General features: G+C 35.1%; 2 protein-coding genes and 1 long non-coding RNA gene across 4 annotated transcripts; all 3 read left to right on the top strand.

Annotated features, from left to right (window-relative positions):
- Nucleotides 1–371: 371 nt before the first annotated feature.
- Nucleotides 372–5466, top strand: LOC120186560. Of its 2 annotated transcripts, none has more exons than XM_039190456.1 (13): nt 372–505; nt 971–1024; nt 1362–1633; nt 1720–1794; nt 1883–1941; nt 2050–2182; nt 2404–2500; nt 2608–2674; nt 2946–3044; nt 3489–3578; nt 4656–4810; nt 4935–5036; nt 5117–5466. In XM_039190456.1, the coding sequence occupies exons 3-13, from the start codon at nt 1381–1383 to the stop codon at nt 5262–5264; spliced, it is 1278 nt and encodes a 425-aa protein (XP_039046387.1). In that variant the 5' UTR covers nt 372–505; nt 971–1024; nt 1362–1380; the 3' UTR covers nt 5265–5466. The 2 variants fall into 2 exon arrangements, with proteins under 2 accessions (XP_039046387.1, XP_039046388.1); XM_039190457.1 differs by lacking the exon at nt 372–505 and adding an exon at nt 617–719.
- Nucleotides 3585–3985, top strand: LOC120186561. The gene is made up of 2 exons (XR_005522209.1): nt 3585–3801; nt 3872–3985. It is a non-coding gene; the product is annotated as an uncharacterized LOC120186561 (long non-coding RNA).
- Nucleotides 5467–10137: 4671 nt separating the features above from the next.
- LOC120186556 (protein REVEILLE 1-like) lies at nt 10138–12813 on the top strand. Its single transcript, XM_039190453.1, has 6 exons — nt 10138–10171; nt 10634–10765; nt 10874–10985; nt 11069–11130; nt 11258–11683; nt 11780–12813. Exons 1-6 carry the CDS (start codon nt 10160–10162, stop codon nt 12452–12454), a joined length of 1419 nt encoding a protein of 472 aa, XP_039046384.1. The 5' UTR covers nt 10138–10159; the 3' UTR covers nt 12455–12813.
- Nucleotides 12814–12983: the final 170 nt, after the last annotated feature.

Here is a 12983-nt window from a genome sequence, read left to right as displayed (position 1 = left end):
CGGCTTCTCCTTGAATCCGGACCGACCGAGATCGCACACTTGACTTTAGTGAGTGAGTCTCCAACAGAAATTTTTTACATTGACTCAAACTCGAGAACTGTTTAAGAGGAATCAAATTGTTTTTCACTTGAACCAATATATTTTAAACCTCGCAAGTTTGAATATATTTAAATTTAAATTTATAATATAATAATTATTTCGTTTATGAAACATTTTTTACCGTCTATGAAATAAGTATAATAACCATAATGGTGTGACTCTTAGAAATAATTCAAACATTTAAATTAGAAAAATAACCCAACTAGGAGCCGCGAGCTTACCCTTCTCTTATAGTCTCACCCCCCCCCCCACTTTTCAGTTCCCATCCCCATTACATATTATCTGACATTTCCTCGCAATCGTTTGAGAATTCCTTACCCAAACTCATAATAAGCATTTACTGCTACCGCTAGCGTTTGAACATTGGACTTTGACTCTCAACTTAAACCCATGGTGGGAGAGCCAGGTTGTTAATTATTATTATTTATATATGTATGCTCGTCCAGAACTTTTTTCAACCTTCTAGATTGCTGAACCTATAGCTTTCACTTCTCTTCGATGATTGATTTTCTGCTTTCGTCCGAATTTCAGAGATACTATGTTGATCCGCAATCCTTTTTAGTAAATTCAAATATAATTGAAATGGTCTCTTGTTATGATTGTTATTATCGATGCTGCTTGTGAGTTGAATTCACAATTCTTCAGTTTCACATTGTTCTTTTGAATTTCGCATGCAAAAGCAATAAAAGCATCTGAATTTTTTCTTAGAATGAAAAAGTCTATCACCTACTTGAGTACTTTTTATTGACAATTGTCAAGTTTCATGATTTTCTTGTGATTCATTTGCTTTATTGGTTTCTTCTCTGTACTCATTCTCCCTCCTTCCTTTAAAGGAACAATCCTAAGCTTTTTTTACTTTTGTTGGATGCAGAAGCTACTAGCGTTTTGACTCATCTGATCATCTTCTTCTGATCCGGGATACAAGGTGAGTAAGCCGATCATTGTATTTTATTTTTCCATTTAAAATGATTAAAATATATTTTGGAGAGTTCTAGTTGGAGTCCTTTGGTGGAGCTCGTGAATTGCCTACTTGTTCTGCTTTGTTGGTTGGACAATTAATGAGTTGTGCTCTCCATGGCTTGCAAATTACATACTCTCATTAGCTTCTATTGCAATAATGTTATCTGTTCCTTCCCCATTTTTCCGTTTGCTTTATCATCAATGGGCTTATATTGGATACATGCTTTAGTATTCTCTTCTTTCATGCTAGAAATAAGGTCACTTTACTGGAGAGTCTGACTATTTTTTGCCAAGACTGGCAGATACAGTAACTATCAAGATATGGGATGTATGGTTTCAAAACCAAAAGATTCTGGGGGAAATAGGAGGAGGCCAACAAATATTGGGGACGTTTCTGTGTATGTCCCAGGTTTACGAACTCCCAAACCTGTTGATTTCTCTCAACCACTCAGTGGTCACTTGTCAAAGACGTTAGTGGAGCGCCTTAACACGTTGAGAACTCGAATAGTTGTTATGGTTGGGCAAGAAGCACCTACAATTACAAGAACAAGGAGGAAAACTTCTACACAGCATGGTTTTCTGCATCCAAACCTGGTTTCCTTGAAAATGGTATCTAGTAAACACTTTTACTGATATTTCGGTTGAAAATACTGTATGCAGGGGGTTCGGCATTGGCAGATCTTCATCAAGCTCTAGAAGATTATTTGCCTGTCCTTCTGGGATTAGTTTCAGATGGTAAAATATGTTGTTAATGTCATGTTCTTTACAATGTTTAGTGTAGTATAAGGCAAGTTGTAACAATATGGTTCATTTTTATGGTCAGGAAGCCAGCTACAATTCAAAGTACAGTTTATTTGGGTTAATCAGGAGGATGATGCTGAGGTATGACTCTGGGGTGTAGCCTTTTCCTAGTGTTTGGTGTTTTATTTGGTCCTACTTTTTGAGGAATACATATTTTATGTAATTCATTTTTTGGGGGTGGGGGAGCAGGAAACAGCCATGTTTAATGCTTGGTATGAAGTGTTGTCAGTATTGCATCTGATGGCAATGTTATCATTATCACAAGCCAACTTACTGCTTCTTCCAAGGACTTCTGATAGTCATCAACCAAAAGTATCAGAAGGTAAGTGGTTATGAAGGGAAAAATGGAAAATTCCATTGTTGATTGTTCTTTCCGGATGCTTTTTATTTTGTTTTTTCTTTTTCCCACTTGGTTTTTAAAGTTTAAAATGCTTATTAGCGGAAAATATGTTGATCCTTTCAACACTTTAGATTTTCATTCTGACCTTGCTTTAACATCTATTTCCATGTGCCTGATGACTTCAATTTTCTCTCAATAAACAGAAAGGAGACGAGCTTCTATTGATATTTTCTTGAAGGCAGCTGGATACCTGGATTGTGCTGTCAGGCAGGTTCTTCCTCAGTTACCATCTGAGCTACGGTATATAAAGATGAAATACGGGCTGTCAACTTTCTTTGGTATCTTCACAATAATTTTGTCAGTTTCCAGATCTTGTAATAATCTACTGATGTCCGCTTTTCTTGTAGGAGAAATTTACCGGTAGACCTAGCAGAAGGAGTTCTTCGAGCACTTTGTTTGCAAGCATTAGGGCAGGTACTAACTCCACCTCTGGATTGATGGAAAGACTGTTAGGTTGCTCCCCTGAATGTCGCTGTATATGTATTGCCGCTCATTACAAATGTGGTGTAACGAAGAGTACCGTTAAATAATCCATTAGTAGAGGGATCAAGTGTTGGTCATGTGCACTTTTCTTTCTTTTTATGTGTGTGACAAAAAACAAATTGGAACAGGCATCATGCCGCCTTTATTTTGTCCCCTCATGGTTTAGGTTTTTTTTATATTATATATTATGTTTCTTTTGTAGGGTGTTGAAATCCAGCTTGGAATGGCAATTGATAGCATCAAGGCTACACTTGCTGTGAAGCGAAGGCTTGCATGCGAGATGGTAAAATACTGGCAGCAGGTATCAATGCACTTTATGTTTCATTGTTTTTTGAACTATGGTCAGCCTGCTGCATCAATGTCTTCATTTCAATTATACTGCTTATTTTTATCAGATTTTTTTGTTCATTTTATTTGCATATATAATTGTTCAGTTTTTGTGTTGGACATGTGTTAAATTGGTGATACTCTATTGTAAATGTAGTATGAATGAGATTAATGGTGCCCTGATTTTCATCAAGTTCGCAACTTTCGGCACCTATTGGGATTTGTTATGACATTTTTCTTATAATCTGATAACAGTGTTTCTTAATACTTACTGTGTTATTGATATTATGGTTGTCTTCTTTCTTCACTTAAGTATTTCATAAATCATTAATCTCTCAATTTATCATCTATTTGCTGAATAAAATTGTAGTTACTGATCTGAAAATATATATTTATATTTATTTCCCTGTTTTAACAGGCTCAGGATAACATTATGAATCTTCCATTATCAAATGGATGGGGTGAAAAGCATAGACTTTTTGTAAAGTGGAAATATGTTGAAGCCAAGGTATATCATATCCTTTGTTTCATTCCTCTATTTTCCTTTTTAGGTTTTAGGACAAAAGCATGGTTACATCATATGTGGTTATTCTCCTTGGTGCATTCTTGAATTTAAATATTAGATTTCGGTAGCATTTTTGAAGAAGCAAATAACAATATATACTGAATGCAGCATTTGTATTGGTAGAATTTGGATTAACTCTATATGGCATTTTTCTTATAGCATACCAGTGCCAAAATGTATTGTGTTTGAGATTTGTGTCCGGACTCTGGACTCTGTATAGTTGGCCGGGGCTATAGAAATACCAATGGCGTATAAATTCAGTTGCAAATTGACTCCACTCTTCATATTCTCAACGGCACCAATTTATTTATTCTTTTGGCTGGTTTCCTTTAGTATTATGATTCCATCCCTGAAAAATAATAATTATATAAGTGGGAAGAAGGAAACAAAAAAATCTTATAATGCCATTTTTTTTTTACAAATGATCATGAAAAAATGACAACGAACCATGTTTTTATTTTTGCTTTTTTTCCTCAAGACTCAAAAAAGTTTATATCATGTTTTAGTTTGTATAAACAGTCACACAACTGATAGTTTTCGTAGAAATCATAACACCCTGATAGGGATGATGCTTTCTGAACTCTTATTCTCTTGTCGGATAACTATAGCTGCGTTAATAAATTTCATGTTGAACACTTGGATCGTATTCAAACACACTGCACCTGAGTCTGACCAAACATATGGATAACTATTAGCCTTTTACTGTCAGTGCATGACACGATGTTAGACATGGTGCCTAGAACTGTTTGATGTTGCAGTAATTACTACTGTTGGGTGTGTATGATGATATTAGCTAATTATGGGCGAATTGATGGACTAGATAGTTCTTTTTTTATTTGGAACTCCTTTTAGATTTGAGCCAACCTTGCTGTCCTAAATTAACTTGTTAAGATTAGTGCACCAAGCATGGTTTCTTTTACCACCAACGAATGGAGATGGCAGTGATGGCTATCTTGAAGGTGCATTTATCAGCTAACAGTAGTAGTTATTATATCTGTTTATTGATTTATACAAATGCAGGCTGTAGCATATTATTATCATGGTTTGATCCTTGATGAGGGAAACACAGAGAAATCCCATGGTATGGCTGTAGCCGCTCTGCAGGCTGCCGATAAATATTTTGAAGAAAGTAAGAGGGCTTGTGAAGTATTTAATGCGGCTCATCCTTTGTCCAGGTACTTTATATGGTGGCAAACTATTATCTCCTTGCCAAGATGATTTCATTTGCATGCTTTCTCTGTTTGGACTTGGTTTTGTTCAGCAATGTGGTTACAAGCTAGTGATTCTTGATTGGTACAGAAATCCACCACTTTGGGGGACAATGAAGTATCTATCCGAGAAAATTCCGAAAGATACTTCTAGCAAGGTCCGGATAAACCGAGACCTCTACTCTCATGAACAGTAAGTGCATGGTTTCTATTTCCAAAATTGGTAGTCGACGAAGATATGATAACCTGGGCATTGTTGGTAATGTTATTCAGAATCATGGGGACGGCTCCTACTTTACCGGATTTTCCGTTAGCACTGAAACCTGACGAATATCAATTGCCTCCGGTGGATCCCTCGTGGAATGAGATTCTACGGTTGAGCCTCGATGGCATTAATGAGGTGCAGCCTGATAAAAGATAGTTGACTGATGTTTTTTTCTGTATCAAAATGGTACAAGGAACGGGTAAAAAGGTTGGTGGATTTCATGAATTGTTGTGTGTGGCAAAGGTCCAATTGGCTTCTAGCTTTCCTTTTATCACAATGTCCTTTCCTTTCTCCCTCATAAGTATGCTGTAAGATGGCTTCAAGCTTACATTGCAGAAAAGGATTTGTGTTCTGCCCATTTTTTTTTAATTATTTAATATTCATGTTTATACTATAAGAAAAGCTAAGTTGAAAATATTTTTTTATTATATAATTATTTACTGCTTATTTTATATTTAAAAAATATATTTGATATTTTTTTGAATAACGATAAAAACATTTGATGTTTCAAAAAAAAGGAAGTTTGGCGGAGGTATGAGCCAATGGCAAAGCAAGTTGGAAATGAGTGGAGGAGAAAACAAGAGCCACAAAAACAAAAGGATAAAGAAAGCCAAAGGTTGTGTACTAGGGCAATGGAATTACGTGGCAAAAGCACCGGGAAGTCGGGGGGCAATGGCGATGAATCACGTGCTGCAATCAGGATTTGATTTAAGCCTTTTTTTTTTTTATTAGGAGTGGGTAAAATTTGGTAAGAAAATTCGATTCTGAAAATTTAAACTCATAATAACTTTGAATTATAATTTTATAAATTCGACTCGATTAAACTCACGTTCCTATTCTTCAATGATAATTAGGCCAAAAGTAAGGGGTGATTAGACAGCCACCATATCTAAATCTAATTCAGATTTTATAACTTAAAAGAATCAATCGTGTTTGGAAAACAAATATAATGATGCCAAATTTAGGAAAGGATCCTATCTCTCCCGTAGATCCGGCAATTAAAGTTCATGACAAAAGAAAAAGAAAAAGAAATTGATCGGGATCGTCAAGAAGACTAATTTATTAATGTTAACTAATCGTAGATTTCAAAGCTCATACGCATTGATTGCTTGGAAAAGTGAATTAAAAACAGGTACAGGTAGGTTGAATAAGTAAAAGGAACAAGGGGCGACGTGGTGGTGTTGATTTGACCAGTACCACACAACTTGTGGCTCTCAGTTTTTCCCATTATTTTATTTCATTAGTAAAAGGTTATACAATCACAAACAAACGAGATTGGTTCAACTCACCAACAATTTAATTCTGTTTAATCAGTTTATATCCTAATGAATACATAATATTTTTGTTAGGAGGATCAAAATTAGATGTACGATCAGGATGAATTGGATTAATTAATGTGAATTCTTCGAAACCAACAGGGTAAAACAGGTTATACAATCCGGTGGAAAAGGCAGGGTCTTTTTTTATGAAACATGCTCTGGCGTGGGCGTGAGCGTGAGCGTGAGGCATATGAATCCTAACAAGCACGGACTAATAAATTATTTTTGTGTTAGATTGAAATAAAATAATATTAAACTCAAATTCTATATTTATCTTCTTTTTAGTATAATAATATTAATTCACGTATATATATTTAGAGAGAGAGGAACAAGACCCTGTACGCGACACTTGCTGCATATCCGGTGGATGTGCTCACAATATTTACTTTTTACTCTAAAATATATATCTAATAATAGGTATGAAAATGGAACTATTTTATAGGATGTGTAATATTTTTTATTTTACTTGAAATCAAATCATTTCTTGATTGATTATTTATATTGAGTTTCATTTTTTTTATTTATAATATTAAAATTCAATCCTTTGATCCTAAAATCTAAAGCAAAAGGTGACTTTAAGAGGAGTTTTTAATGAACATAAAAGTCTTGAGTTAATTGCATCATATGTTTTTCAAATCCTTAAACTTTTGAATATTTTAATTTCATCTTTAAATTATGTCTCTTAATCTAAATTGATCCCTAAACTTTTGAATATTCTAAATTTATTTCCAAACTATTATTTTCTTTTTAAATTAATCCCCATATTTTGAACGGTCCAACAACATCCTCTAGAGTGTTGAAGGAGGATGAGAGTAGAAGACGTTTAGTATTATCCTCCCAAAGAGAAATATAATAAAATAAATCAGTAATATTATCCTCGTAACAGGGGGAATACAAAATAAAACACATTCAACAAACGAGAGGCTGATATTAAATTGGCGCCTCCCCACAGTGATACTTCACCACAAGCTGCTGCTCATCGCCGCTCAACCAATCTACACTCTTCAAACTTTTAAACGTCTATTCCCCTTCTCTTTCAATTTTTAAAGTTTGATCCTTTAATTATTTTATACAATACTTAGATTGTCTGTCTTCCTTCTAAACCCCTGTAACAGAGACCGTTACGATCTTAACACACGCTTGAACTTACGCTCTTTAAGATGTTGTAAGAGCAACACTGTAATTAAATCTAAGGATAAACTATGTAGATAGTCTCCTATGTTTAGGTCTTATCGATTTTGATAATCAATTTAAAAGTTAAAGGAAAGTGGTCTCTAACGTTATCGATCAGTTCGATTTACTATTAATTTTTATTAATCCCATAGTTTGATGAACTAAAATCGAATGGGAGTTAACGGCTGAGGGACTAAAATTGAACGAATCGATAACGTTAGGGATCATTCTCTCTTAATTTATAAATTGGTGAACAAAGTCGGTCATATCAAAAATATAGAGGACTATCTCCATAGTTTACCCTTAGATTTATCAGTTTGACTTTGAATAGTTAGATTATTGAATACAAAACTAAAGGATTAATTTTAAAAAATTAAAGCTCGTTTAAATTACGGGTTTTTTAACTCGGACCGTTAAATTCGTTGATTTAATGGGTATATCAACAGGTAGCCCGTTTAATTTAATTATTATTTTTTAATTTATTTTATGTTTTACAATTCACATTTTTTATTCATGTTGTGCATGATTAAGTTTAATTATTGGTTGTTAATAGATCAAAATAGTGGAGATATTTATCCAAATCTTTAAAATTCAGATATGATTTGGTTCTTTAAAGAAACCAATAGCATCAAACCGTGTAATTCTAAATAAAAGTAGAGAGAAAATTATGAATGTGTGTGTGAATTAATCCCCAATTATTCTTTTGCTCCCAGTAATCTACACACAATACAACTATTTGAAATCTGGTTAAAACTGTTTTCTGTTTGTAAAAATATAAATTACAGTTGTAAAAGGATTAAGGGTATAGATCAGTAACTAAAGCGAATCCATGGTACCTCGTTTGACATTTATCATGGATAAAAAATATCGACATAATTTAAAAAGTGTCGATATATTATGTTGATCTATTTTCTAATTAACTGATATATTTATAACGGTTACATTGTAAATTTACCTATTACATTAAAATTATCGGTTTCGGTGTTTTTGGGATCGATACTTTTAATAAATGTATTGAAACTTTATGTGTGCACCTCGTTTGACATTCATTCTGGACAAAAAGTATCGACACAATTTAAAAATGTATTGATACATTATGTTGATATATTTTCTAATTAACCAATATATTTCTACTGGTTATATTGTAAATTTACCTATTACATTATAATTATCGATTTCGATGCTTTTGGGATTGATATAATTTTAAAAATTTACCTATTTTAACGGGTCACGAGTAAACCCGTTTAACCCGCGAGTTAAATGAATGAGCCGCAGACCTTAAAATTCAAAACCGTTTATGATTGAGAATATTTTAAACCACTTCATTTAAACATACACCGTCAAAACTCGCCTACTAAACGGACGGTAACCCGTATATCCGGCTCTATTCAGAACCTTATTCCCCCAACCAAAAAAAAAAAAGTTCAGATGCGACTTTCTATAATATTACAAACATATTAAAAATAAAAAAAGAAATTTACATGGACAATATTGGCTGTGGTTGGTACGCGTGGCGTTTCCGGTACAGAAGAGCTGATGTGGCTGAAAAGCGCAGAAGAGGTGTGGTGGTCCCCACCACCAGCACGCACTAGGGCCAGCCGTCTTTCTGTGTCTAATATATAATATTTTTTTAGAGATATTTCTCGATATTTTCCTTCCTTTTTATCCTTTTTAATTATTTTATTTCACTTTCCACCTGTTTTCGGAGAAAATGCGAACCACGCTCCCTCACTAGTGGAGTGGATACGAAACTTTGGGAGAGTGAAGCGAAGTGCGCGTGGGATTAAAAAGTCGAAAAATATCTGGCACCGGGAACACTCATCAATTATCCATCCAGGGTTCGAAATCTTCCGCAAAATAAAAGGAGAAGAAAAATCTTTGAAATAAAAGAAAGAGCAGATGTCGAAAGACGACGCGTGGGCGTTCTCGGCCGCAAGACTCCAAGCCCTTCTGGAGTTTTCCTTGGAAAATAAAAATAAAATAAATTAAGAAATTGAATCTGACGTGGCGTCCTTCCCTTCGCTTTTTATAACATGATTATAGTTTTTATATGTAGCTTTACTATTTTTCAAAATACCTTCCGACTTCTTCCAAATCTAATTTCGATTCTTCTTGCTTCATCTTCTGTTTGTATTTTCTTTTGTTTTCCGAAAGAATTGCTTCTTCGGCAGCTTATCAGTGCAGTAGACTGTTTGAATTTCCTGCTAATTTTTAACAATTATCATCGAATCCTTCCTCTGGTTGCTTGATCTCTGTTTTCAAGATTTCTCGTTTTGACTGGTAAGTTCGTGGCCGATCTGCTTTGTTTTTTGGATTATATTACTATTTTTTTCATTTAATAATGTTTCGACTCACTGTTCATACCGGAGAGAGGAGTTTTTAGTAATTTATTTTTAATCTGAAAGAAGAAAGTCTTATCTGGGTTTTGAATTAGTTCTGATAATTAAATTACGTGTATACAAAAAATATATAGATATACTGAGGGTGATTTTGGTTTAGGTGAAGTTGCAGGAGTAATCTAGGCTCCGTAAGAATTGAAGCAAAAATCCGTAGATCCCGATGGCTACTGAGGTACATGCAGTTTCTATATTTGTATGCTTGTGCTTGGATTGTTGTTATGCATTGTACTTTATTCATTTAGAAGGTTAGATATAAAAAGAAGAAGAAGAAACTATGACGTAAGCTGTCAATTTTCAGTGTGTACTCCGCATAATTTGAGTCAAATGCTCCGATGCAGATTTGCTGTTTCTTTATTGTTATTGCTATATTTGCTGGACCTTGGAAAATGTTACTTTTATGGATTACTGCAATTTATGAAATTGCATGCTTCTTCTTTCGTATTATCTTCATTTTGGTTATTCCAAGTCTTATGTTCTAATGTGCTAAAGTATGTGCGGTCCTGAATCTGCTTTAATGGGAAGGATTAGTAGCGTCGTTAGGTTTGTTTTTAGAATGGAAAGTTCTTATATAATAATCCATATATTGTGAAGAACGTTTCCTAATTGTTAAAATGCTGTTGCAAATTTTATATAGGATCAAATTGAAGGCAGAATATCTCCTAATGCTCTTAAATCCGGTATATGCTGTTCCATTGGCAACCAACAATCTGAGTCATTGACCCAACTGCAGGTGCTTTACTCATTTAAGCATGACCAAACACCCAAGGTTCTGTTCTTCGTGTTGCCTAACTTTACTTACCTTTCTATTTATAACAGACCCCGATGAGTAATTTTTAATCTTTTCTTGCTATGCTCAAATTTTCCTGTAAAATAGGTTCGGAAGCCCTATACTATAACTAAACAAAGGGAAAAATGGACAGAGGAAGAGCATCAGAAGTTTCTTGAAGCTTTAAGTTTGTATGGTCGTGGCTGGCGCCAAATAGAAGGTAAGTGCACAGTGGAGATTATCAAATTCATTCCTTTTCCAATTATGGTGTGAGCAGATCAAGTTACACTTATTTTCATGCAGAGCATGTAGGCACGAAAACTGCTGTTCAAATTCGAAGTCATGCTCAAAAGTTTTTCTCTAAGGTTTAAGTTCATTGCAAGATTTTCTTGATTGAAAAATGATTGTATCTTTTGTGAACATGCCATGTGTAGACATTTTTAGATAGGTTTTTGTAACTTGCATCTCATACTTTTGCGATTGGGGTTCTAGGCTGCTCGTGAATCCAATGATGGCTTTGAGAGTTCCACTAAACCAATTGAGATACCACCACCTCGTCCAAAAAGGAAGCCAATGCATCCATATCCCCGAAAATCTGTTGTTTCGCTCAAAGGAATATCTCCATCATCTCAACCAGAGAGGTCTCCATCCCCCAATCACTTTGTTTCAGAACAGGATAACGAGTCACCCTCATCAGTTCTGTCCGCATTTGTTTTCGATACAATGGGGTCTTCTGCCTCGGACCAACCAAATAGATGCTCTTCCCCAACATCTTGTACTACTACAAATATACAGTCGCTCAATACATCCCCTGTTGGAAAAGAAAATGACTATGTGACATCTACAGAGAAAGAGAACGAATCTTTATCATCTGTTAAAGTATCAGGACATTCAACTGAGGAGAATATTTTATCTTTGGTAAAATTTCTGCCCTTCATTATATGAAACAACGATTACTGACCTTTGTCCAGAATTTAGAAACTGATCTTCAACCATCTTCATATAATTACCCAGAAATCCAATGCAAAATTTGAGGAACCTGTTTGTGCCAAAGGAAGTGCAGACACAGTAGATGTGGTGACTTTCACTAGTATTAAGCTTTTTGGGAAAACAGTTGAGGTGAAATGTTCTGGTAAACCTTCCACATCTAAGAACAGTGTAGTGGGAAATGATGCAGACAGTGAGAGTCTTGTTCAGGCATTACCATCGACATGCTTGGACTTGCATTTGTCAAACGGGACAGTCATCGATAATTGGAGAATGGTACCTTCCAAATTCAGTTTATCACCTTGTATTGAAATCCACTCAGATAAAAAAGACCATGTAGAATACACCGGTAATGCTCCTGTGCCATGGTGGGCTCTTTACCAAGGTCTACCCTTATATTACGTTACTTCATTTAATCAAACCCGTAAAGACTCTTGTGTCAAAGAGAGGATGAAAGAAAAGGAAACTCTGAATGAAAGATCTTCCACGTGTTCAAATACTGGCTCAGTTAGTCAAACAGAAAATAGGGAGAAGAATTCAGATTCTGTTGATTCTCAGTGCCAAAATCTTTCTCCAGAGGGAAAAATGACCCTCCAAAAGAGTAGCAAGGGGTTTTTGCCATACAAAAGATGCTTAACGGAAAGAGATATGTTGGTGCCCGAGGAGTGGGAGAGAGCACAAAAAGCCCGAGTTTGCTCATAGTTGCCAGCGCCTTTGTTGGTTAGAGGATGACAAATAATCACTTCAGGTGCTGGTTTACATATATTTTAGGTAATTTTGTCCTGTTTGTAATATACCATTCTGTACATTAGCTACCTCCAGGTGGCACGTGGACGCCGGGGAAGCAGACCGATCAATGGCAGTTTTAACATCTGTGGTCCGATGTGTTTATAGCTACAGAGTTGGAATGGCCTTAGCATCATGGGGGTCCGTTTGTGTGTGAAAGAATCATGTATCCTAGATTTTTCATGTCAAGCATCTAGTTGAAGATATATGTGTACATATATGTATGTTCTGGATGCCGACATGTTTTACTGCAATGCCTGTAATCTAAACTTCTCCCTCGTTAAATTAAACAAACAATATGTGTACATATATGTTCTGGATGCCGACATGTTTTACTGCGATGCCTGTAATCTCAACTTCTCCCCTGGTCAATTTGAACAGTTTGTTTACCCATCTTCCACATAAACGTTGACAGGTTATATACCATTGTTCATCTGTCAACGGT

This window comes from Hibiscus syriacus, unplaced genomic scaffold, assembly GCF_006381635.1.
Source record: "Hibiscus syriacus cultivar Baekdansim isolate YM2019G1 unplaced genomic scaffold, ASM638163v2 tig00113716_pilon, whole genome shotgun sequence".
Classification (NCBI taxonomy): Eukaryota; Viridiplantae; Streptophyta; class Magnoliopsida; order Malvales; family Malvaceae; genus Hibiscus; species Hibiscus syriacus.
Note: the sequence above shows the minus strand (reverse complement) of the source record. Positions and strands in the feature narration are given on the sequence as shown.

Bases quoted from the DNA above. Each gene is read 5' to 3' on its own strand.
- LOC120186560 (XM_039190456.1), top strand. From the start codon at position 1,381: ATGGGATGTATGGTTTCAAAACCAAAAGATTCTGGGGGAAATAGGAGG. The intron at 1,634-1,719 runs GTTTTCTGCATC...TACTGTATGCAG, and splicing joins GAAAACTTCTACACAGCATG to GGGGTTCGGCATTGGCAGAT. The intron at 3,045-3,488 runs GTATCAATGCAC...CTGTTTTAACAG, and splicing joins TGGTAAAATACTGGCAGCAG to GCTCAGGATAACATTATGAA.
- LOC120186556 (XM_039190453.1), top strand. The intron at 10,766-10,873 runs GTTCTGTTCTTC...CCTGTAAAATAG, and splicing joins AGCATGACCAAACACCCAAG to GTTCGGAAGCCCTATACTAT. The intron at 11,684-11,779 runs GTAAAATTTCTG...ATAATTACCCAG, and splicing joins AGGAGAATATTTTATCTTTG to AAATCCAATGCAAAATTTGA.